Source organism: Hydra vulgaris, chromosome 15 (genome assembly GCF_038396675.1).
Source record: "Hydra vulgaris chromosome 15, alternate assembly HydraT2T_AEP".
NCBI classification, from domain to species: domain Eukaryota; kingdom Metazoa; phylum Cnidaria; class Hydrozoa; order Anthoathecata; family Hydridae; genus Hydra; species Hydra vulgaris.
This window is the reverse complement of record NC_088934.1, coordinates 49,435,214-49,461,068: the sequence shown is the minus strand read 5'-3', so window position 1 is coordinate 49,461,068 and position 25,855 is coordinate 49,435,214. Positions and strand designations below refer to the sequence as shown.

The 25,855-nt window shown below is 28.6% G+C and overlaps 3 protein-coding genes across 4 annotated transcripts in view; 1 reads left to right on the top strand and 2 right to left on the bottom strand.

Moving 5' to 3' along the window:
• Positions 1-195: 195 nt before the first annotated feature.
• Positions 196-582, bottom strand: LOC136092017 (general transcription factor II-I repeat domain-containing protein 2B-like). Its single transcript, XM_065819738.1, has one exon. The coding sequence runs from the start codon at positions 580-582 to the stop codon at positions 196-198; it is 387 nt and encodes a 128-aa protein (XP_065675810.1).
• A 61-nt stretch (positions 583-643) lies between these two features.
• On the bottom strand, positions 644-1,318 carry LOC136092016 (general transcription factor II-I repeat domain-containing protein 2A-like). The gene has a single exon (XM_065819737.1). It carries the CDS (start codon positions 1,316-1,318, stop codon positions 644-646), a length of 675 nt encoding a protein of 224 aa, XP_065675809.1.
• A 9,715-nt stretch (positions 1,319-11,033) lies between these two features.
• LOC101238988 (probable E3 SUMO-protein ligase RNF212) overlaps positions 11,034-25,855 on the top strand; it is a 47,012-nt gene continuing 32,190 nt past the window's right edge. For both annotated transcript variants that reach the window (XM_065818989.1, XM_065818988.1), the window contains exons 1-3: positions 11,034-11,150; positions 12,502-12,616; positions 12,738-12,802. In XM_065818989.1, coding sequence (XP_065675061.1) covers positions 12,508-12,616; positions 12,738-12,802 — 174 coding nt within the window. In that variant the 5' untranslated portion in view covers positions 11,034-11,150; positions 12,502-12,507. The remainder of the gene's footprint in view (positions 11,151-12,501; positions 12,617-12,737; positions 12,803-25,855) is intronic.

Genomic DNA, 25,855 nt, shown 5'->3' with positions numbered 1-25,855 from the left:
ATTACAATAGTTAATATGACTATGTATAAATGAATGGTATAAATTTTTTAAACAAATTTTATTCAAAAGATGTTTTGTCTTGTACATCAGGGATGTCCAACCTTTTTACAGTAAGGGCCATTAATTCGTTTCAAAATCAACTTGAGGGCCACAAACATAAAATACCCAAAATAAAAATTATTATATTTGAAGTTTTTATTTAAATTTAAATAAACAGTTACACTCATAATTAAGGTTCAAAGTGAAGTTATACAAAAGTTCGATCAATGTGAAACTTGAAACTGTTTTTTTTATGCATAAATGATCTATGTCTGCTGTTATATTTGATGATGCAATTCGAAGGGTATTAGTAAGGTGTTCATCTGTCAATCTATTTCTCTGTTCTGTTTTTACATGCTTAATTTTTGAGAATAACTGTTCGCAGTTGTATGTGCTTCCAAAAAGTGAAAAATATTTAATAGCATGTCTGCACAAATGAGGAAAAACTTCAATGCTCATGTATTTTTTATAAAATTCTAATAATTCTACTTCTTTGTAGGCTTCTTTAAGATCTTTATTGTTTTGCAATTCTATTAATTCCATTTGAAATTCATTTCTAACTGTCTCAGCTTTGATGGAAAATGGATGCGCAAATAAGTCTAACTCATTTTTTTCTTTCTGATAATGCCTTGAAATGGACAAGTACTTTAGAACTTAATTGTTGTTTCAGAAGTTTTAATTTTAAAACAAATTTTTCTACATTTTCAAACAATTTACTAATAAGTTGATCTTTACCCTGCAACTTAAGATTTAATTCCATTAACATCTGAGTCATGTCAATCAAAAATGCCAAATCACTCAGACAGTCAATATTTTCAAGCAAGCTTGTGTCTTTCCCTTTAATTTTTAGAAACAGCACTATTTCAGGTAATAGTATCCAAAATCTTTTCAGAGTAGCAGCTCGACTAAGCAATCTAACCTGGCTGAAATAAATTACATCTTCAGCCTCACTACCACAACCTTCAAGTAATTGTTTGAACTGTCTGTGATTAAGGCCACGACTTCTTATAAAGTTAACAGTATGAATAACAAGTTCCAAAACATTCTTCATCTCCAATACTTTTGCACATAACTGCTCTTGGTGTATAATGCAGTGATATGAAATAATTTCATAATTAATGGATTTCTTAAGTAATGCAATAAATCCAATATTTTTTCCTGTTAGTGCACTTGCTCCATCTGTAGTGACACCACAGAGTTTCTTTTCTGGTAATTCAAATTTCACCAATGTTTTTTTCACTTCAGAGAGAATATCTTCTCCTCTTGTTGTGTCCTTCATATGATTAATATCTAACAGTTCTTCAATTACTTCAAAGTTACTATTTATACCTCTAATAAAAATGGCTAGCTGAGCAGTATCACCTCTGTCTGTTGATTCATCCAGTGCCAGACTATAGGCTTCACATTTATTTAATTTTTCTTTTAATGATAATTCAATATTTTTTGATAGATCTTCAACTCTTCTAGCAATAGTCTGGTGTTAGAGGCTAAGATCTTCAACAGTAGGTGTTTTTTCAGGACATATCTCTTTACAAAATATTTTTAAACAGTTTTTTAAGGTGGCACACAACTGAAAACAAGTTTTTTTGTAAATAATCAAAATTTTGATTTTTTTTTTTTTAATGACAATTATTTTATATTAAAATAAAATAAAAAACAGATAATTTTTTTTTTTAATTAATTTTATTATCCATAATGGCCAAAAATGGGTTGTAAAACATGTGTTTTTAGTAAATCTTCAAAACCTAATAACTTAATTTTGCCTCAACTACTGAAACTAAAATTTTGAACATAGCTTCCTAATCATATTTCACCCTGTTTGACCGTGGGAATTTTTATAATTTAAATTATTTCATGAAATATTGCATTTCTAACAAAATCACCTAATATATATATGAAATATCAATAAATTCAGCACTATAAACATCAATATTTCACTTTCTATAACTTTTTATGAAAATTCTGAGGGTTAAATGAAGTATTATATTATGATAAACAAATCCTGAAAATTGTATTATGTAATTCTGTTTTGTTAATGAGAAAATGTGTTTCAAAGTTTAAAAAAATACATATTGAGAAAAAAGCAAAAATAAGAAAAAAATATATAACAACATAAAAATTATCAAAATCCACCAGAGATGTAACTATCAGTTGTTTCTTTTATTTGCTGATCGTCTATGAAACCTTTTTTAACTGCTCTTATTTTTTTTCTCTGCATTTTACTTTTATCCGTTGACTTTGACTTCATATGTCGAATTCTGGTTTTGTCAACTTTACTTGACGAAGCTAATGTAACAATTCCACTCAAGCCAAAGTATTTTAAAACTTCTAATACACCATTAGCACCATCATTATAATGCAGCACTGCTGAGTATGTTCCCATTTCAATTGTAGACTTACTAACAAATGTGTGCTTTGGTACGCGAGACCATATAATAGAATTTAATGCTTCATTGGCATTTTGCGTCGTTCCATGCAAACATTTAATTAGAAGATCATCAGCCTGAAGATCCTTGATGATTGGTAAAATAAGATTCTTAATCCAGATAGGTATACATGATTTTGATTTGTAATTTGTATTATTTAGAGCCCAATATTTGCACCAACTTGCCAATCCTCTTGGGCAAAACTGATGTTGCATTTGCTGGTTTTCAAAGTTGGTAAAATGAAATAAAATAGCATAAACTGCCTTTTTCATAGCATTCAAGTTGTTGACATTTTGACGAATGGCCATGCCATAATAGTTTTGCATAGAATTTATACATTTTTCTGTTAGGTTACCTCTACCTGATAAAGGTGTTTTAGTGCCTTTGTGTGCTTTGACTAAATTTCTAAGTCGTGTACCCAATCTTTTTTGCACATGACCTACACATTCAAGTTTTATTGGAGTGATGTCAAAATCCTGGTAAGGGTTTGAGTTTTTGACATCTTTGAATGAAGAAGTGTCTCCATCACCTAGAAACTCTTTATAAATTAGATTATTTTCTTTAACCGAGCGATTAAAAATTGTTACTGCTCCTGCAGACTCCATACTTCCAGACGAAGATTTGTGATTTATTTCACATTGATGATCAATTATCCAACACTGATATTCTGGAGTTCCTTTTTTACTGTTCCACATTTTACAGCCCATGCAGTACTTAGACAAAACTTCAATATCAATGCATTTATCCCCAGAAATCGCAGTAACTACACCGTGCAATGAATTGTGACCGCGTTTCTGCCATGTACCATCAATTGAAACTCTTACACATGGTATATCCTGAGCAATGTCAACTTTTTTAGAGTCCTTAGTCGCTAATAACATACTTTTCTCTGAAGCACTTTTATAAGCTACCATAATAGTTTTGTTTAATTTTTGAAATCCATTTTCAGATATACATTTTAAGTTCATGCAAGATGAAAATGTTTTTATAGCTCCATAACCACAGCCTACTTCTCGAAAAGCTATTATTGCACGAATATTAACATCATATGGTGAGTTAGCTGTTACTGCATCAAATTTAGCATTTATTGATTTGTTTGATGAATTAAATCTTTTAACATAATCACAGTGTTCACATTTTAATTGAAACAAATGTGCAAATCCTTTTCTACTGGAATCAACATCTGTTAAAAGTAATGGCTGAAAGCAGTTGTTGCATGCAGTTTTAGCTATAAGTTCTTTAAGAATTGAAAAATTAATAAAAACAAAATAGTTATCTTTTCCAGAATCAAATGTATTCGAGTATTTGGGTTTGATTTTCCTTTCACTAGAACAGCTACTTGCTGCTTGAGTTGTGGACGATGTCATCGTCGATGATAAGATGTAAGAAGAAGATGATTTTTTATTTCCAACAACACCATTCCATTTTCGTTTTATCCTTCTTGATAAATTTTGTTTAGTTTTATTTCCTTGTTTATTCATTTAAAAACAACTTTATTCCAACTAAATTGAAATCAATTTTTAAATTATTTGGTATAAAATGAGAGAAAAGTTACAGTATAAAAGACTAACATTAACAGATTAAAAACACTCTTGTTCGTAAATAAAATTTTGAATTATGACTTTTAAAACTGAAAACTAACAAGAGTCTGCGTATAACAAATTAAAACCAAGTTTGTGATGGTGTTTTACTGTTTTGAATTCAGAAAAACTCCTATGACTGATGGTTGCTAAGGCTTTGTTAGGGAATTTATTTTCAAGTGTCATCTACTAAAATGATATTAAATCAACTTTTATATCATTTTTGAGACTAATTTTTTTTTTATATGTTCAAGGAATGGTTATAGAATCAAAATACCCAAAAATCTAAAAATTGATTTTTTTCAAAAAACTTGCTTTTTTTCAGTTGTGTGCCACCTTAATAAATCTCCAGTACAAAAAGGTTTACCACTTTTTGCAATAGCTTCTGCCATTAAAAAACTTATTTTGGTAGCACTGTAAGAGCTAATCACTTTAGTTTTCATCACTGATTGTTGTGCAAGAAATGTTTTTTTCAACAATTCAATCTTATCAATTCGAAATTGGCCTTTAATTTGTCATAACTTACAGCATGTTTTATTATTTCAAATGCGGATTTATATAGTGAAAGTATAATCGAAATCGAATGTATAATTTGAATTATAAATATATAAATAATATGCTGTTGCTGTTGAACTTATTTTATTATTGTTATTTGAAATTTTTATTAAAATAAAAATTCAAAATTATTAGACCGTGATATGCGGGCCATGCCATAGGCTGACGAGGGCCACCTTCTGGCCCGCGGGCCACGCGTTGGACAACCCTGTTGTACATAATTCCCTGAGTCTTTGAAACTTTATTTTCGACTAACTTTATTTGGTTTTTCCAATTTGAATGTTAATCGAAAATAAATTTTATTAAAAAAACTCATTATTTTAATATTGTTTAATATTGTTAGTTCTGGTAGTTTAAGTGGAAGGTTTTCAGATTTAGATGGTTTAGCAAAAAAAATATATATATGTAGTTTTATCAGTATTCAATGAAAGTTTATTTGCTATAAACCACTCATTAAGATATATTTGTTCTTTGTTACATAATGAAAAATATTTTTTTAATTAAAATCTGAAAAGAAAACAATGTCATAGGCATAAATTATATAATTAATTATTTTTGAAGACAAGTAAATATCATTAATATAAATTAAAGCAGCAAAGGTCCAAATATTAATCCTAGTGGAACACCAGTTGACGATATTTTAAAGTTGCCGAAGTTTATGATATTTTTCACATTCTTTTTTCTGATTCTTTACCCTCGTTATGACCAAAATAGTTTTATTCGTTTCTTGTTTATTAGTTTACCACCCGCTAAAATTGAATGTTATCACATTTAGTTTTTCATAAATTAAAGTAACAGACTTCGTACCAATGCTATGATATTTGTGGTAAAAAAACACCAAACACCCTAGTTAGTAGGTTTCGTCATATTCTTGTTTATATATATAAATTAATTTCGATCGTTTAATAAAATTGTATATTATTAGTAATATAAATTGACTATGTTTGAATATACAAAGGTAAGGAATATTAAGTAGTCAATAGGATGAAAATCCAACTCTATATTGCAAAAAGTACATTCACTCCGTTGCTATGACATTTTTTACTTAAGTTCAAAATAAGTAAAAAGTTAAGCATGAAATTAATCATTTTTTCGGCAAAACTTTCGATTAAAATTTCGATCTATTGCTTTTCAATATAATTGCTATAAAAAAAATCAAATATTTGAAAAAGTTAGAAAATAGTTGCGCTTTAAGAATTATTAGTTATATAAACTATAAATAAAAATTCAGAGCGATGTTTCAAATATGACACTTTCAAGCATTGTGAAAACTTCAAAATTAAGTTTGTTTTTATTAATGTCATACAATGTTTGCAAAAAGTTGCCGGGAAAAAAAAAAGTGATAGTAGCCTGGGAACAAAAATACAGAAAAAAAATTTGAAGCTGAAACCTCCATATGTGAGAGTAAAGAGTTGATAAAACATTTTAATTTACTTTATTATAATAAACTTATATTAAGCAACAAATTTATTTTTAAATTTTATTTAATAATCCTAAAGTTTCCTAAAGGTTAAAAATGACAACGTAAATTTTCCACCCTCCCTAAATTGAAGATGTTTTACTTAATCACAACATTAGCACTAAAAGAAAATTAAATGAAGTTTAAAACCTATCAACGAATTTAAAATTTAAATAGTAAATAAATATTTTATAAACTCATTGCCCTTACATTTTGGGTTTGGCCTGCAAATATTTTTAGGTATTTTGATCCTAAGCTCCAATCACCGTGATTTTTTGCAAAGCATTCTTAATTGACATAAACATGAACATACTTAAATGTGGAGTTTTTTCAATACCTTAAAGTGTCATTACTAAAACGTCAAAATATTCCTGCGTCCGGCACAGGAATAATATTGAACAATAATGTTAAAAGTATTAAAATTAATAATCGAAGAATATATTTGAAAATTTTAATTTTTATAATTTGACAACCAATTCAGTTCAGTTCAACTATTATCAATGTATGTAACATTTTTTTAAATTAATTAAAACCAAATAATTGAAATGACCTGTAAATAACAGAGTTGCGCTTAAAACCTAAACTATTACAACCAATAAAAAGGGAGCTTTCGCATTTTTTTTGAGGTTTTTCAAAGAATTTTATACGTTATTAACGTATAAAAACTTTTTTTTTCTAAGTTAAAAATTAGACTCCCATATAGTGTTTTTTTTAAATTATGTAGAACTAACAATTAAGCGTCTCCTGTAAAAAAGTATTTGATTAATTTTTTTTTTAACTATTTATATGCCTGGCCAAAACCAAAAGGTTTACTTTAAATAATAGAGAAGAAAACAATCATTTTGTAAAAAAGTTATTAAAAAAAGTGTTCATATAACACAAGTTATAAAAGTTATAAAAGTCTACATGAAAAACTCAAAAAATATTATTATATATATATTTCCGAAAACAATAATAAAACCTGCTAAAAAAAAAGTCAACCCAACGTGCAATCGGTGGAAACCGCAACCGCTTAACCGGTTCTTTGTTCAGTTTTCTCGAAACCGAAAACCGTTTTTTTTTCTAAAAAAAAGCCGGTTTTCTAATATAATAATGATTCTAACAATAACAACTGTTTTTTTTTTTAGAATAAAAAACCGGTCGTTATTATACATTACTAAATAGGTAAATAGATTGAAGAAGAAAGCTATCAAATAGCGTGGAAAGCACAAATTTTGTTAAAATATATAGTTATAAAAAAAGCACTTTGATATTGCATTTAGTTTTTTTTCTTCTTTTTTTTACCAATTATTAGTAGATTACATACTGACAGAATCTTTCAACAATATCTATATTTTAAAATACTTTAAATAATCAAAAGAATCCAGGAAAGTCAAGTAACAGTAACTTATATTATTTTGCCAACTTTTTGATATTTTTGTTTGTTGTTTCATTTTGTTTGTTTTTATTTTTTTGTTATTGTTGTTTAAGTATTTTAATTTAAGATTGTTAAATCTCAAAATCTCTTTCAACCCATCTGTGAAATAAATAGAATTACCAATTTTTGATCCTTCTTTTACTCTTCCTGTTTTTAAAACTAAATTTAAAAATATTTTCTCTATGGACAACATTCTAAAATTCTACTAAAAACTATGTAAAATGTATTTGTTAAATCTTCAGCATATTATATATTAAAGTATTTGTATGTTGTATCTTTGCATTATGTTAAATCTTCAATATATCTATATATTACAAATAAATATGTTTAACTTTTAAGGTTCTGATGATAAGATCCTTATGATCTTTATTTCGAAACCTAGCTTTATATTGTTAGTACGCTGAATTGTTTAATTTTTTAAACGATTTTTATGTTATTATGTATCACGACTATCATTGTGAACTAAAAAACAAAAAAACAAAAAAAAAAACAAATTTGTTTTTGTAATTTTGACTTTCGTATTACTTTAAATATTATGAATCGTAGTATATTTTTACATTACACTCTTGTATACAGTTCACATGCATAATTTTTAGCTAAAAGCATATTCAGTTATAAATAGTTTTAAAAAAAATGGTTATTGAGTTGATGCAAAATAAAGGAAAAGAAAATGAGAAGAAAGAAAAAATAGACTTTAAAGAAAAAATGATCCAAGTTCATTAGATTCGAACTAAACTAATAAGTATAAGATTATAAGTGTGAAAAACTTTCTTTTAGTTTATAGATCTAATTCCAGTAAATCAATCTTGTAGGTTACTTTTAATTTATACAGCAATAATAAAAATTCGCTTTTATATTGTGAGATCGGTGTAAAATCCGGCTTTACAATTTAAAAAAACCGAAAACCGGTTTTATGAAATTTTCCGGTTTTTGCCAAGCCCTAAGTACGTACAAAACGTGAAATGCAATAGTAAAATATTTTGTTAAAACAAGTATATAAATAACGCTCTGACAAAAAAGCTTTTAAATAATTTTATAATTAAGCCTAAAATAGTCCTCGAACTTCTCTAACATCTGATTCTCACAACTTCTAATAAAGTAATGTAAAATTCGCATACATTTTTAATGCTAAAGGAAAGTCAAACTCTTAATTCCATTTACAGGTTTATATTTGTCATATCTTTTTTCTCAAAATTGCTTAAATGTGTAATGTTCAATTGACTATATAATCATTTAACTGAAAACTGCGTTGTACAGTGACATGATTTCAAAAATATAAACATTGAATCATTTGCCTAATACATTTAAAAAAGACAGTTTTACAGTTTTTGACTCTATAGATCAGTCTTTTCTACTACTTAACTTGATTAGTAAATACTAATAAAAAAAAACTAGACCATTATAGAACAAAAACTCTAAACTTACTTTGCTTTAAAAATTTTCTTTCAAGCAAAAAAGAATCCAATTAATGTGAAACCAACCAAAACAACCAAAAACACTATAGCTTGTGTAGTTCCGCAAGGTTCAATATTAGGATCTTTACATTTTTAACATCGCATTTATCAAATTTTAGTTTGTTTGCAAATCTTAAATCTATTTTATTTTTATAAAAATGACTTTTTTAAAGTAGTAAACGAAGAATTAAGTAAAGTAAAAGAATGAATAATATAAAACAAACTGTTCAAAAAAATAGGTTTTTATTGTTTCACAAATCCAAATAAAACAAAAGAAATATCTCTTATCATACCTAATGTTTTAAATTTTTAAAAACTAACAATAAAAGGCATTATAAACATTTATAAACTTTGATAAAAACTTTTGTGTGGAAACTTTATTTAAACTATAGTAAAAAATCTGAAAAAAAAGATCGTGATTAAGAAACTTTTGAACTTAATCATCCGCCATCTTTATTCTTTAAATTAAGAAAAAACCGTTAAAAAATACAAAAAGACAGAAATTGAAAAAACATAACAAAGTGATGGAATGAGTTCTGACGTCAAAACATAATTAATTAGAAAATTGATCAATCACCCGTGTCGAATAGGGCGAGAAGAAATTTGTTTTGATGCCTGCACTGATAGCATTTCACTTTTTTTGTTTAGCAGATTTTTATTTTTTGGAAAATAGAATTTCATATTTTTCGTTTGTTCATAGTTTGCAGGACTTCGTGGTTGGGTTGTAAGCATTGCATTGCCTAATTATTTTCCATTTAACAACTGGGTTTAAGTTGGCATCTTTTAATTTCCAAAATTCTTTTGATAATTCGATATCGTTTTTGTATTTTAGAATGTTAAATGATTTTATATGGTTGGCATATCAAATTTTGAATGGTGTTTCACTTATACCGATGTAGGATTAGTTGACAGGAGTGTTAGTAGGATTATTGGAACTTATATTTGCTTGGTATATAGTGTTTTTTGTTAATCATGAAACTTTAAGTTCCATTAAAAAGTTTTATTCTTTCAAATAATCAAACTCTTTGTATATATATATATATATATATATATATATATATATATATATATATATATATATATATATATATATATATATATATATATATATATATATATATATATATATATATATATATATATATATATATATATATATATATATATATATATATATATATACAAAGATTAACAAAAAACACTATATATATATATATATATATATATATATATATATATATATATATATATATATATATATATATATATATACACACATTTTATATATTTAAAACATAGTTACTTAACTTACGACAACAATAAGGAAGTTCTTTTAAAAACTTTTATCTAAATTTGTAAACTAAAAAAACTTTATAGCAAAAAAAATGTATTTGAGATAATAATTCTCTGGCTAGTAAATCTCTTTTAAGTATACTAGAGTTTTAAATACTTTCACACTTAACATCTTGTTTATGTATAAAACAAAAAATGGACTGTCCCCCACAATCTGTGAAACTTATTTTATTTATAACATATAAATATTTTAAATTTTTCAGAGTAATAAATAGTAAATATGCAACAAAATTTTCAGTATAGCTTTTTTACTAAAGTCTTATTCAAATTTGAATTTTTATTCAATACAGAGTCGCGGACCATAATTCTTGAATAGCATTCCAAACATTATTTTTAAAAAAAATTTTAGTTTGTATTGAAAATGTTTAAAGCTAAATATAAGCAGTTATCACAGTTTTTATTTTCAGTTCAGATTTTGGTTTTTATTTGCTGCTTAGTATGCTTATTTCCATATTTCATATGTTTGATCTTACTTAGTCACTGATCACAGCCGACAACAAGGGTTTTGAAGTAGGGGGCACAATCATTAAACTCTAAAAAAGTCTACTATATCTCGAAAATTCAAAATAAAATGAAAAGGTTCTTTAGAAAAAAAGTAGGGGGACATGTGCCTTACAGCCTTCTCTCTCTCCCCCTTTCCGGCGGGGTCGACCTTGAAAATAGATTTTGGTTTTGTTTTTGCCAGCGCTGACAATAAATATTTTTCAAAAAATGTGCGCAATCGCGAAGCGCGCGTTCTTACAAGTTTGAATTTCTTCATAAAGTAAATAAAGTTTATCTAACGAGCGTAAAAAAAATTAAAGTAAAGAAAAAAAACAAAAACAGAAACAAAAAAAAATCAAAATCAATTTATTAAAAATAAAATAGGTACTTCATTGTGTAATATCTTTACATTTATAGACTTGTGTTATATAACGTTTATATAAAAAAGTTTATACTTTTTACCGAAAATCTTATATTTTTTATCAAGAATATATCCATCAAATATTTAACTTGTTTAGTTAAATAATTTTAATTTTTTACCAAAAGTAATTTTTTTAAAATTGATTGTCAAACCACATCATAATATGAACTTTTCTATATTTAAGCTTTATATGTAAGATCTAAACAGAACAGTTCATTATAATACTTGTAACTTAAGAATGTATTATAAAATTAACATCAAACTTATTAATTTTTTTATTTTAATTTTTTTAGCTTTTTAAAACAACTTATTAAGTATTATATAAAAAACACCGATTGTTTTGAACAAATTACTAAAAAGTGTTAAACAGGCATAGATTTCTTTGGTTTTATGTTACATAGGCATGTCTGTAGTTAAAAACGATTGATATTATGCAAAATACACAGAAATTAAAATAGACATGTTTTTATTGAGGACTAGATTAGATATGTGGCAATTCCTTTTTTCGATTCTTTCAAAAAGTTATTGTCAATTTATTATATTTATTTCTAAGCAAAGAACTGGAAGGTTATAAATATTTAATAAGTTGAGTATATGTAAGTAATGGAAAAGCGATTACAAAAAATACCTTATGGACAGATTAGAGAATATTACCAGAAGAATTTTTTTACCCAACATTAACTTTTATACCTTATATAAGTGTAAAATAACCTCCTTCAAGATACATTTAAATGTCTGAATTAATATTTTAAAAAAACCTTTTGATAAATTCAAAGCTGTGAAAACTTAACCATATATATATATATATATATATATATATATATATATATATATATATATATATATATATATGCATATATATATATATATATATATATATATATATATATATATATATATATATATATATATATATATATATATATATATATATAATTATAACAATAAGGCTGTACAAACAACTGGTTTAAACAGTGGTGAAGTGTAATAACAGTAGATAATGCACTTTAACAGCTCAGCTTTTTGTTTTTGTTTATATGTATATGTATATATATATATATATATATATATATATATATATATATATATATATATATATATATATATATATATATTTATATATATAAACAATTTTAAAATGTCTTCTACAAAATAGAGTGCTCAATGTTTTTCCATTCAGCACTGTGTTTGATCAATGAAGACTCATAAGAAAACTGATGAGTCTTTATTAATGAAACACAGTGTTAAATGAAAAAAAATTTTCCAAGTTATTTTCTACTAATTTTATGTATATATATATATATTTTTTAACAGTTAGACATGGATTGGGTGCATTGCAATACATGTTTTGTTTTGGCGTCAGATGGAAAAAGCAGATTTCATTTAACAAGTTGTGGGCATATTTTTTGCAACGAATGCATTGCAAAAGGTTTCTTTTATTTTTTAAAAAGCTAATAAAACAACATTAAAATAAATAATTCAAACTGTTTTATCTTTGTTGTAAACATTTTTTTATTGCAATACTTTTGGTTTAATATTGATTTACTTAGATGAAGAGAAGAAATGTAAAACTTGTGGTCAAAATTACACAGGAGCAATATATCTTTCAAATCAGGTTACAAAAAGTTTAAAATATGATTCTTATTTATTGAATTCATTAAAATTTTAAATTCTATTTCAATCACAAATTTAATCGATTTTTTTAAAGGTCTTATATTAAGTTCATTTACAATGAAAGTAGTTTTTAAATTAAACATTTAATGGTTCTTTGTCACATTAAATAATCTCAATATAAATTGCATCAATCTCATTATAAGTATTACATCAAGCGATATTCAATTTGTATATTGTAACAAGTATTATTAGTAATTGTGTTAATGATATGATATAATGATAACTGCAAAAATTATATTAATCTTTATGTTACATGTTTAAGAATCACCCTTGTAAACTATTCTTAAAATACAAAAAAGTCTATGTCTTATAAAATACTTAAGTCAATAGAAATAATTTCCAACAAATGCATCAAAGATTCAAAAACCTTGCTTAAGATAAGAAGAAGACTAATGGGATGGTAGTTAGATGAGTCAGATTGCTCTCCAGAGTTTTTGAAAATAGGGATAATTGTTTTTAACAGTTATTAGCAGTAAATTATTTTGCCTTGAAATTTACAAGTTAAAAGATCCAAGGTCCAAGCTATCATAGAAGAGAGATCAAATTTAAAATCAGTTGTCTGTTCCAAGCAATCAAGTATTATATAATCTTTTTGTTAAGACTGTAGATATTATTATATTGGAAACTACTGAAAATGAAGGAGATCGGAAACTAATGGAAATGAAAGAGAATATTTTTTAATACTTCAGTTAGAAAGAAATGATTTGGTAATTTAAAATACACTGATACACTGATTTATACCAAGATACTCTGAATACCAGATACACTCTATGAAGTAAGGTTTTGGAGTAGATCAGCATGCCACATTTCATTGAAAGCCTTTGATATGTCAAAAGCAATCATCCTTGCTCACTTCTTCCATTTAGTGTAGGATAGAACCTTGCCTTACTGCTTCCATCTAATGTAGGATAGAACTTTTCTGTTATAATGGTTAACAAGTGAGCAGTAGAATGAGAGGGGAATCGATTTTCAAAGCATCAAAACTCTTAATTTTTATATATAGCAATAGGTTTACCTGTTTGTCAAGAAAGTATGATTGTTAGAATTAAGCAGAACTCGAAAAAGTAACAAAAATTTATAGAGAGCTTGCCATATTTCATAGTGTTGCTATATTTGGTAGTGTGTAGGTAAAAAGTTTCAGTATTTTAAGTGTAGTATTTGTATCTTTTTCCGCTTCCGCTTTTACAGTGACAAGACGTGTATTTGCGTACGATTTTATCAACGAAATTATTATAAGAAAAAAAAGTTTAATCAAGGTAAAGCAAATAATAATAGTAAATTTTCAGTCAACTGAGTTTAATACTTATAAAGCCGAGCAAGATAAAATAATTGGAGCATTAAACAAGACAATCGATGAACTAAAAAATTGCAACTCTGTTGTTAGAAAGAATTAAAGCTTTAGAAAATGTTAAGTCTTCAAGCGCACCAACCTCAACATCTTGGGCAAACGTTGTTAGTGGCAGTGCACCATTAAAAAGTCAGTTGAGCAATTGCATATTATGAATGCTGTTGCTGCTGAAACAAAAGAAAGGGAGAAAAGGGAAAACAACGTAATAATTTTTGGCATAAGTGCATCAAAAGTTTTGGATACTGCAAGTGCTAAAGAGGAAGATAAAAAATTAATCCTAAACATGTTTAGTTCAATTAACTCAAATATTGAACCTAAACAAATTATAAAGCTTAAATCTAAATAATTAAATCTTAAAAAGTTCAAGCAGGTTTAGCAATGTATTTATTAACCCTGACTTAACTGAAGCCGAAAGGTATAATGCCAAATTATTAAGAGATGAGTGCAAAAAACTAAATTTAGAAAATGCGCAACCTTTGGTTTATTATTATGGAAAACGTAACAACAGAGTTGTTAAAATCATCAAGTAGCAATTAAATTCAAATAACAGGAAATCAAATCTGAACTGTTACGAATAATTAACTTCTGTTAGTTTTAACTATATGTCAATTAATAATAAATTTTCGTCCAAAAATAACTCGATTTATCAAATAAGCAAAAAAGTTAAAAATGAAAAAATAAGTCGAAAAAATATTGCTAACAAACAAATTAATTTCAATAACAATGACAGCTTTTCTTTACAAAAAAATTCAAATAAAAAATTTTCTTTTCATCTTTTTAACGCAAGAAGCCTTGCCAATAAACTTCATGAGTTTTATTCATATGCAGAGGCTACAAAACCGGCTGTAATCTGTGTGTGTGAGACATTTTTCAATAATAAACTTTCTAACGCTTTCTAAAACTTTCTGTGTTGATATGATTTTTGGATCTTAGAAACTCTGTCTAATAACTTGCTATTGTCCACCTTTCTATACAATAACAGATGTTGCTTATCTTGAATTGATGATTTCAATTATTTATAATTTGTGTTACTCAGTGTCGCAGATTATTATTGTTGGTGACTTCAACTTACCTAAAATGTATTGCCTTAGCTATGTCTCACCAAACGAAAAGTGTCATAGTATATTCTTAAATTTGGTAAACGAACTCGGTTTGCACCAATTTGTTAAAGAACCCACGCGCAATATGAATTTTCTTGATCTTGTTTTTTCGAATAAAAGTTCTCTTATAAGTGATACATCTGTTGAGTGTCCTTTTAGCACTAGCGACCATAACACAGTCCAATTTTCTATAAATACGAACAATTTCAACCAGTGTGAAAATAAACCAGAATCTCTCTACAACTTTTCTAATACTGATTTTAAGAGCCTTGAATTATATTTATCAAAAATAAATTGGGATTTCGAGTTTTCTTGTGCCTGTACAATTGAGGATTACTGGAGCATTTTTCTAAGGCTTTTTGGTACTGGTATTAATGAATTTGTACCTATTAGGAAAAAGTATTATAACAAAACGAGTAATCACTATCCGAAATACATTAAAAAAATCTTAAGCCACAAAGTATTATTATGAAAAAGATGGACAAATAATAAAACCATTTATAACAAATCAGCTTACAAACAGTACGCCAGGAATTGCAAACTAATCTTATCTAATTACCAATCGAAAATTGAATTAAACCTAGTAGAGGGAAATAATACTAGCAAGTTTTATAAATATGTTAATAATAAAATGAATATCCTTAATAAGCACCACCATCTAATAGACAAAAATAACAATAAAAAGGTCACTTCCAGTAATAAAGAAGTCGCTAACGTGTTTAATAATCACTTTAGAAGTGTTTTTACAGACAATAATTGCTATTTGCCTAATATTGCCACTTATGTTAATGATCCAATAAGTATTGACACAGTTCATTTTTCCGTGGAGACAGTGTATGAAACCCTAACGGGAATTAATCCAAGTACCTCTTTCGGTCCTGATAGTCTACCTAATGCAATTCTTAAAAAGTTAGCTAATGTTTTATGTTTTCCTCTTTCATATATTTTTGAGGCTAGTTTTACATCAAACGCTTTACCTAATCAATCGCGCAAAGCTTTTGTCTCCCCAATTTTTAAAAACGGAGCTACATCGGATCCTAACAACTATAGACCCATCTCTTTAACTTGTACTTGTTGTCAAATCATGGAAAAAATTATCAACTCACGTATTGTTGAATATCTAAATAAATATAACATAATATCTCCTAGTCAGCACGGTTTCCTCAATAAACGTTCTACATGTACGAATCTTTTAGAATCTACTAACGATTGGAGTACCGCACTTGACAATCATCTGATTACAGATGTTATATATATTGACTTCCGAAAGGCGTTTGATTCCGTATCTCATTCAAAATTAATATTTAAACTTTCATTATACAATATTCGTGATAACCTTTTAAAGTGGATCACTGCATTTCTCACAGACAGATCTCAACAGGTGAAGATTAGTAGTGCTTTATCAGATCCAATTCGAATTGTAAGTGGTGTACCTCAGGGTAGTGTGCTAGGACCAACTTTGTTCTTATTATTTATAAATGACTTATCATCTGTAGTAAACAATCTCGAATGTACAATAAAACTTTTTGCTGACGATTTAAAGTTATACAGTTCTTATCGCGATATGAATCATAGCCACGATTTAACTGTTGCTCTTGATAGAATAATTATTTGGTCGGATACTTGGCAATTGCCAATTGCCAGCATGAAATGTTTTGCACACAAAATAGCACTTTCTTCATTGCATAATATTAGTTTTAATTACAAGTTAGGTGATTGTATTCTAGATTGGTCATCTAACCCAAACGATCTTGGAGTAATTATGGACTCCCGCCAAAACTACAAAAAACACATTGCCAGAGTCATTCATGTAGCAAATACTAGAGCATACCTAATCTTAAAATGCTTTTAAACTCGCAATTCTATTATATTAGTACGTGCATTTACCACTTATATAAGACCAATTATTGAATATTGCTCTCCAGTTTGGTTTCCACACCAAACTATGTTAATTAAATCTATTGAAAATATTCAAAAACGATTCACAAAAAAAAATTGCTAATATTAGTTGTTTAAGCTATTCTAGCCGTTTACAGTTGCTTGGTTTGGATTCTCTGGAACTCAGACGTTTAAAACATGATTTAGTCATATGTTTCAAAATTATGCATAATTTGGTTTGCATAGATAAAAACTTGTTTTTTGAAATTAACAATAATAATTATACCCGCGGTCATACTTTTAGGATTCGAAAGCAACGATGTCAACTCGACATTCGCAAATATTGTTTTTCTCAACGAGTTGTAAATATCTGGAATAATCTGACATCAGAAGCTGTAAATGCTGATAACATTTGTATTTTTAAAAATAAATAAAATCGTGCAATTTCGATAAACATTGTGTCTATAAAGTAAATAAATGAAATCTTGAATGTTTCTATTACAAACTATATTTGTTCCTATGTACTTTGTTTTCTTATTTAAGGGCATATTGTCAGTGTCTATTTATTGGACCTGTATGTCCTTTAGAACATGTATTTTTTTATTTTTTATTTTTTTTTAACTTGTTCTAATAAATCTTTATTTATTTATTTATTTATGTGCCACTTGTTTTAATAAAAAAATTATTAAATGAATTTGGTAGTTTATTTAGAAGAAAATCATAGACAATTATAAAGCTTTGCAAGATCTTGAAATTTTAGAATTTGTTGTTCAGGAAACCTATTTTGGATATTAGATTGTAAAGGAGAAAATGTCATAATTCTTATGGAAGTGTGTTGCAAACTGTTTATGAGATATAAAGCCCAAAGGACTATTTTTTCCTGGTCTCTGATGTCCAGAAGCTCTAAACTTGTTGGTTGATTTATGATCTGATTCCTGGATTCCTGGAGTTCTTATCACCATTATACCTAAGGACTCGAGGTTTAAAAATTGATTTTTCCTCCAACCTAAAAGTCCTAATTTTTTTCCCATTAGTCGTTTATAAACTTATTTATATTTTTAGATCTCCTGGATACCAAAAACTAGGAAGAAGTAATCTTTTTGTGACTTTCAAATCCGGAGTCCTTTTTGAGACTCCATATCCCTGCTAATATATGACTTGCACATCTAAAATGTTGTGGTAACTGAATAAATTAGTCAAACTAGATGACTGGACATGTACCTTTAGATTTTTGGACCTTTTCTATACTTTTTTCTTATATATAATGGTTATTATTATTATATCTAGCTGTCAGAACCCATAAAATACGGGTCTTTACCAAACCAACTGTTTCTATACTTACAGTGCTGGCCAAAAAGATCCGACCATGCATTGTTTATCTATGTATACAGTATATACATTGTAGTGTAGGCGCTTTCCTCGGAATTTCACCATCATGCTTTCCATGCGTGATTGGCTAGTTATCAGCCAATCAAAACAGTTGTACCATTATTATATATACATATCGCATGCTTGACTGTGAATTACTATTTGCATTTGACTATGACGACAACATCACCTGAAAAACGTGCTAAAATACAACTTTTGATGGAAGACAAGAAGTCTGAACGTGTGATTGCCGCACGTTTACAAATGCCTAAGACAACTGTTCACAACGTCATTCAGCACATCAAGTCAACAGGCACCAGCGTTGCAGGAAGATCTAGTGGCAGACCGAGATGTTCCACATCAAAAACTGACGCTATGATCCACTGTGTAGCCACGAAGGACCCACTGTCATCATCTTCACAAATTCTCAATGAACTGCCTCCTGATGTGAATGTGATCTCTCGCACCATTCGGCGACTTCTTGTGGATGATTTCAGTCTTCGATCCTATCGTGCTGCATTAAAACCACAACTATCTCAGAAAAATATTTGTGACTGCCTCAAATTTTATAAAGCACATAAAAATTGGACCGTTGCAATGTGGCAACGTGTCATGTTCTCAGATGAATCGCAGGTGAAACAATTTGCTATTCATAAAGTAAATGTTCGATGGCCACCAAACACACGCTACAATGCCCGTTATGTTGCTCCAGCAGTAAAACATTGCCCTGCAATTATGATTTGGGGAGCAATTACTGCCAGAGGTCGAGCGGGAATCCATCTCATGCCGCCAGGTGAAACTATCAGGCGTGGTCCCAAAAAATAACGCCTGATTACTGTGACGCTCTTGTTGCCTCTATGCCTCAAAGAATAAAGCTGTCCTCAAAGCCAGAGGAAGGTATTTGAGGTACTAGAAACTCTTTTCTGATGTGAACTACTTGTTGGTTTCTTCGAAAGTGTGTCATTGACTTATGTGAATGTTGTTTGTTGCGTTTAATTCAATCATATTATTATTAAATTGAAGTAATATTAAGTTTCTGTCTAAAAACCTTAATGGTCGGATCTTTTTGGCCAGCACTGTACCTTTTCCACACTGATCATTTCTATACTTCTTCCTTATTTACTTTAATGTTTTTTAGTAAAATAATTCATTCTAAAAAATTGCTTTAAGAGCAAAAAAAAAAAAAATACATATGCATTTTTTCGACATATGTAAAGCTTATAAGACATTTATAAAATGGTTTATAATTCTCCTAAACAATAAATCATTAATAGCTCATTCGTTTAGGGCACTGTCATCAATGTTGTTTCGATGGGTTAAAGTACTCCCCACACAAGCCAAATTGGCTCAAAACTTGAACTTGAGTTTCCAAAGAAACCCTTTGGAGAGATTAAAGTACACATGCTCCCATTTCAAAAAATGCAAAAATTGAAATCAAACTATTTCGTCTGAGAAAGAAAATTGATTTTAAATTTTTAACATTTTATGAAGAAATGCCGGTTGACATAATTATTAAAAATAATGATTTTGACTCATTCTAAACTGGAAATACCATCCAAATGTTTCTATATGTAGCATATTTGAGTGTTTGGAAATTAACTTTTATGTAATTGTGTTTAAAATTTTATAAAAATCTTTCTTTTTATTAAGATTTTCAGTCATTACTAAAAAATCTACTATAAGAATGTTAATATTCAAAGATCCTAAATTTTCAATGTATATTTCTAAACACCTCATTTGTAAGTTCAAAGTATAAGTAATTATAACAGGATAGAAATAATGCTTTTTGAATTAAGCTAAAAATGCTAAATTTGTAGTTTGCACAATGTCATAATAAGGGTGGCAATCTGAAAAAATATTTTTTCCCCTTTCTTTGGGAAAAGGCATTGACCCTTCGTTGCTTTGGTATATGAATTGTGTCATATCAAGTTATTTAATTAAAAATGCTTAGCTCATCTAAATCCCATGGTGATTGCAGAAAAACTGTTTGTTTTCTTTGTATGAGAAATTCTGAAAGAGTTTTAACCTCCTTGATTGAGCGAGTCAAAGAAATATTTTCTGATGAAATTGATTTTGCCCATCAAAGGGTTCCCTTGGGAGTTTGTGATCGCTGCACAGTTTACCTTCAAAAAAGGCACAATGGTAAAAATGTAACACATCTAAGTCTTTTTAGTTTTGACCAAATTGAAATCTGTCCCTCAACAAGAGGCCAGGACTGTGATTGTCTCATTTGCAAAATTGGCCACCTCAAGCTAAATGAGAGACACCTTTGGAAACATCAAGCATTCCATCATCATCATCATCATCAAAATCTGAGAAAAGATGTTCAGACTGCTTAACAATCATTAGAAGAGGTTTTCCACACACTTGCAGTAAATTTTTGCAGTAAACTTTCAGGGAGAATATGAAGTACCAAATTGATGAAAAGTAAAAGAAAATTCTACATATAATGGACTATTTCATTTTTCTCACTTCTACTACTTTTTTAGACCCTGCATGTCAAAAGGAACTCTTCAAAAAAGAATCTGAGTTGACTGCCCAAGATTTAGTGCATGTGCAATCTAACACAGAATTTAGTGCATGTGCAATCTAACACAGAAAAAAAACTTGCTACAACTCTCAATCAAGTGTCAAAATCCAAAATAGTTGAGACCAACTCTCGTGAGAAATTCTCTCAACTTGGTAAGCAGCTTTCTGATCACTTCACCCAAACAACAATTGATGTTCATCATGATCAGAATAAAATCAGTCATCAAACAGTGGTCTACTGCAGAGAACTCTCTGCATTTACAGATGAAATTTTGCAGAGAAGACAAGTTTTTACTGATCATATAGTAAAACTTGGGATGGATGGAGGTGGCAGTTTTCTTAAAATCACCCTTGGAATCCAGGATGATCTATTATCACAACCACTATGTCCACCTAAAAGAAAGTTATTGACTTCTCAGCTTAGAAAGGACAGTAGTGTTAAACGTCAGTTTCTTGTAGCCATTGCTGAAGATGTTCCAGAAAATTATGAAAATCTGAGAACAATCCTGAACCTAATTACACCAAACAATGTGAAATACTTTGTTTCATGTGACATGAAAGTAGCTAATATTCTGTGGGGATGCTAGTACCCATCCATGCACATGGTGCGATATACACTCCAAGAATCTGTCTTTTGAAGGCAATCTTTGCACTTTTGGAACACTACGGAAGTGTTTCAAAGCCTTTAAAAATGCTGGCAGGGATCTAAAAAAAGCAAAGCAGTTCAAAAATGTCATTCATGATCCCCTTATCTCTGTGGAAGATAGAATGCTTGTCTTAGTCATTATTTCTTTAAAGGAACTTTATCTACTCCTGGGTGTTGTTAATCACCTCTACAAATCACTGAAGGACTGCTGGTCAAAGGCTGATAAGTGGCAACAGCTCTTCACATCAAATATCAGCCTTTTCATGGAAGTCAATTTGCTGGGAATGAGTGTCACAAACGTTTGAAAAACATTGATGTATTGCACCAGCTTGCTGAGAAAAATTGCGCTTTTGAAACATTTCCCATCATTGACACATTCAGGAAATTTGATTCTGTTATGACAGCTTGCTTTGGCACTGCACTGGATGAAAGCTATATTAATAAAATCAACAGCTTTAAAAGCTCCTATCTTCAACTTACAATAGTCAGTATCACATTAAAGGTTCATTTAGTTTTTTATCACATTTAAGACTTTGTTGCTCAGAGAAAAGAGTTTTTGGGACGTTACAGCGAACAAGCAACTGAGTCTATTCATCACAGCTTCAGTGTTCATTGGACTAGAATTAAAAGGCCCTCTCATCACCCAGAATATGGAATGAAATTGGAAGCATCAGTGGTCAAATTTAACAGCAAACATTTGTAGAATGTAAAAAGAAATAATCAATGTGATTTTTATTTGTTTGGAAGAATAAATGTGAATTAAAATTATTTAGTGTTTATCATTTTAACTTAATTATGGCAAAAAAGACTCAATATTATGAATATTATGCTTTTGTTATATTCAAACAAAATTTCTACAACTACCACTTAGTACACTAATGTTTTTTTTAAACTAAGAATTTTCCTAAACCCATACACATAATAACCGAATGTTCCAGCACACAAATATGCTTCATATAGAAACATTTGGATGGTATTTCCAGTTTAGAGTCAAAATCATTTTTTTCAATAGTTATGTCAACTGGCATTTCTTTATAAAATGTTAAAAATTCAAAATCAATTTTCTTTCTCGGACAAAATAGTTTGATTTCAATTTTTTCATTTTTTGAAATAGGAACATGTGTACTTTAATCCCCCCAAAGGGTTTCTTTGGAAACTCAAGTTCAAGTTTTGAGCCATTTCAGACTAATGTGTCCCATTAGTGTAATAAATTTTGAATATTTTTATTCTTGCTGTATATATTTATAGCAAAAAAATATATATAGCAAAAAAGACTTCTGATTGTTAAAATAAAATTTTAAAGTTTTCTCATATTATACATATATTATACATGATCTTTACATATACTGCCTACAATCTCAACTCATGCTGAAGGCGTTTACACTTACAGATGTTTGTACGTAATGCTTTACAAATGGCGGAACTAAGAAGATTGTAGTTTTAGCAATCAGAAGATTATGATAAAATTATGCACTAACAAATTTGATTGGTCGAAAATAGTAGAAGAGTAGATTCATCAGTAGATTAATTAGATTACACCACTTTTTCTCATTTTCCATTGAACCAAATTTTTACTTTTTAACGTTTTTTAAATCTTCATTTATGGCTTGTTCAAAAGCAATTTTTTAGCTTCACTAAAGTCTTAATCACTTATAGTCTTTTCTAAAGGACTAAACAAAAAGCTTCACTATTGTCTTTTCTAAAGGACTAAACAAAAAACATTTTGCATTTCTATTATTGCCATTTATTGAATTAAATATAAAATGTCTCTAAACTACTTCAAAGCAAATACTGATTTGAAAAGAAAAGAAAAAATTACACAGTGGTTAATATAATCAATATTTTAGTTGCATAGACCTAAACCTTATGACTAAAGCTAAATCGTAACACACCCTTATAAATAATAAACATAAGTCAATAGAATATAAGTTAAATAAAAAGTGTTTTGTTGAAACTTACCATTAGATTTCAGATCATTGACATCAATTTCATAACTAGATTCATGACCAACTAAGACTACTTGGGATAATATTGCATTAAAAAAGCTAGCCTCTTTAATGTAATTTAGTTTTATGTGGTTTTAGTTGGCAAATTTGGATTCAGTTGACCACATATACTAATATTTAAACTGTATCTAAACACAAAGATTTCTGTTTTTTGAACTGTAAAAATGATTATGGTAAAAAAAAGTTATAAGTTTTTAAGGATTTTTTATTCACATTCCTCAAAAAAAATTAACTTGTTCTTCATTCCTTTATTTTAAAAGAAACCAGTCCCAATCTATATTTTTCCAAACTCAACATGCATTACATGAAAGCAATGAGACAAGGGCTATTGCATCAGTCTTTAAATTTTCTTGTTTTACCATTTCTTAATTAAGAGGGAGGGGGTTACTGTATAGTGTTTATAACTATAACTTATGCACTTAGATGTTGGAAATTTTAAATTCAATTTATCTACATAATACATATAATAGCATGTCAAGATCAAGAAAATCAGAGATGGTGTCCCCATTTTCCATGTTCCAAATTTCTCTGATTTGTTGGAATGTAATGACCCTTTTATTGATGCAACATTTTTTAATGCTTGATTCCTTATGTATTGCGCTAGTATTTGCTAAAAGTAATAATCTAAAGATTTTATAGTGCATTAGATAGAGGTGGAGAGCTTAAGGCCTATCGCTCTTAACATTTCTAAAGCTTTTTATAAAGTTTGGCATTCTTCTTACAATGTATCAGGTAACATCTTTAAGATTGTTGAATCCATCCTTTTCAATTGTAGTATAAAAGTTGTCCTCGATGCACTCTTCTTATTCTGTAACTTCAGGGGTTCCTCAAGGTTCTATCCTTGACCCTATATTCTTATTAATTTATATTAATGATCTTCCAGACATTCTCGCATCTAAGGTGGCATTGTTTGCTGATGATACTACCATTTATTCTCGTTGTGATAAGAAGCCAACACTCTCTGATTGCTTGGAGGGAGCATTTGAGCTTGAAAATAATCTTACTTCTGCTACAGCATGGGGCTCACAGTGGCTGGTGAACTTCAATTTAGACTAAACTCAATTTTTTTCAGCCAATCACTCTTCATCTTTTAGGATTAACTCTTACTTCCGATCTTTCTTGGAAATCATATATCAAATCAGTTGCAAAATTAGCATCTGCTAAGGTTGCACCTTTTTATTGAGCTCGACACTTTCTTACTTTGGATCTCTATAAATTTCAAATCCGGCCTTTATTGAATACTGTTGCCATATCTGGGGCGGATCTTCTAATAATGCCCTTTCTCTTTTAGACAAGGTGCAAAAAATGCATGGTAAACATAGTTGGACCTGTTCTTGCAGCCAACCTCCAACCATTATCACATCGTTATAATGTTGCCTCTCTTTCTCTTTTCTACAAATATTATAATGGGCACTGCTCTAAAGAGCTAGCGTCTCTTGTGCCATCTTCTAAAACTCATTCTCGCATTCTTGTCATTCAATTAAGTCTCATCCTTGTTCTGTGACTGTTCCTAAGTTCTCCAAAAAGTCTTATTTGTCTAGCTTTCCTTGAACATCAGTTCTTTGGAATTCGCTTTCTTCATCTTGCTTTCCTGATTCGTATAATTCGCAATCCTTTAAGTTGTCTGTCAATCGTTATTTTGCTCTACAATTTCTCTTTCAGTAACTTCCAACTTAAATCAGTGGTTGCTTGCAGCCTTGTTGGAAGCGAAGATGTTTAAAAAAAAGCAAAAGAAAAAACGTTAGATAGGCAATAGCTTATGTAGGAGACTTTATTTTTAGCAAATGACATAATATTCTTCATGATGCCCCAAAGGATAATCATGCAAACAATTTCAGTCAATCTCAAGGTAGATAAAAAGTATTATGAGCGAATCTGATACTAAAAAAAATTAGAAAGTTTTGTAAGGTTTTATCATTTGCATAGATATATTGCCTAATATCTCAGGAGGGATGATCGTGCTCCTGAGATATTATGCAAAGTACTTTTTTTATTTAGTAAAAGTCATTTTATTATTAACATAATGTTCAATATCTGAAGTTTCATCATTGCTACAATCATTCTCATTGTCATCCATAATACTTATTTGACATATGTCAAGATCTATTAAATTTAGTCA

What these genes read in the sequence shown, in the direction of transcription:
- LOC136092017 (XM_065819738.1), bottom strand. Translation starts at nt 582, where the DNA reads ATGGAATTAATAGAATTGCAAAACAATAAAGATCTTAAAGAAGCCTAC.
- LOC136092016 (XM_065819737.1), bottom strand. Translation starts at nt 1,318, where the DNA reads ATGAAGGACACAACAAGAGGAGAAGATATTCTCTCTGAAGTGAAAAAA.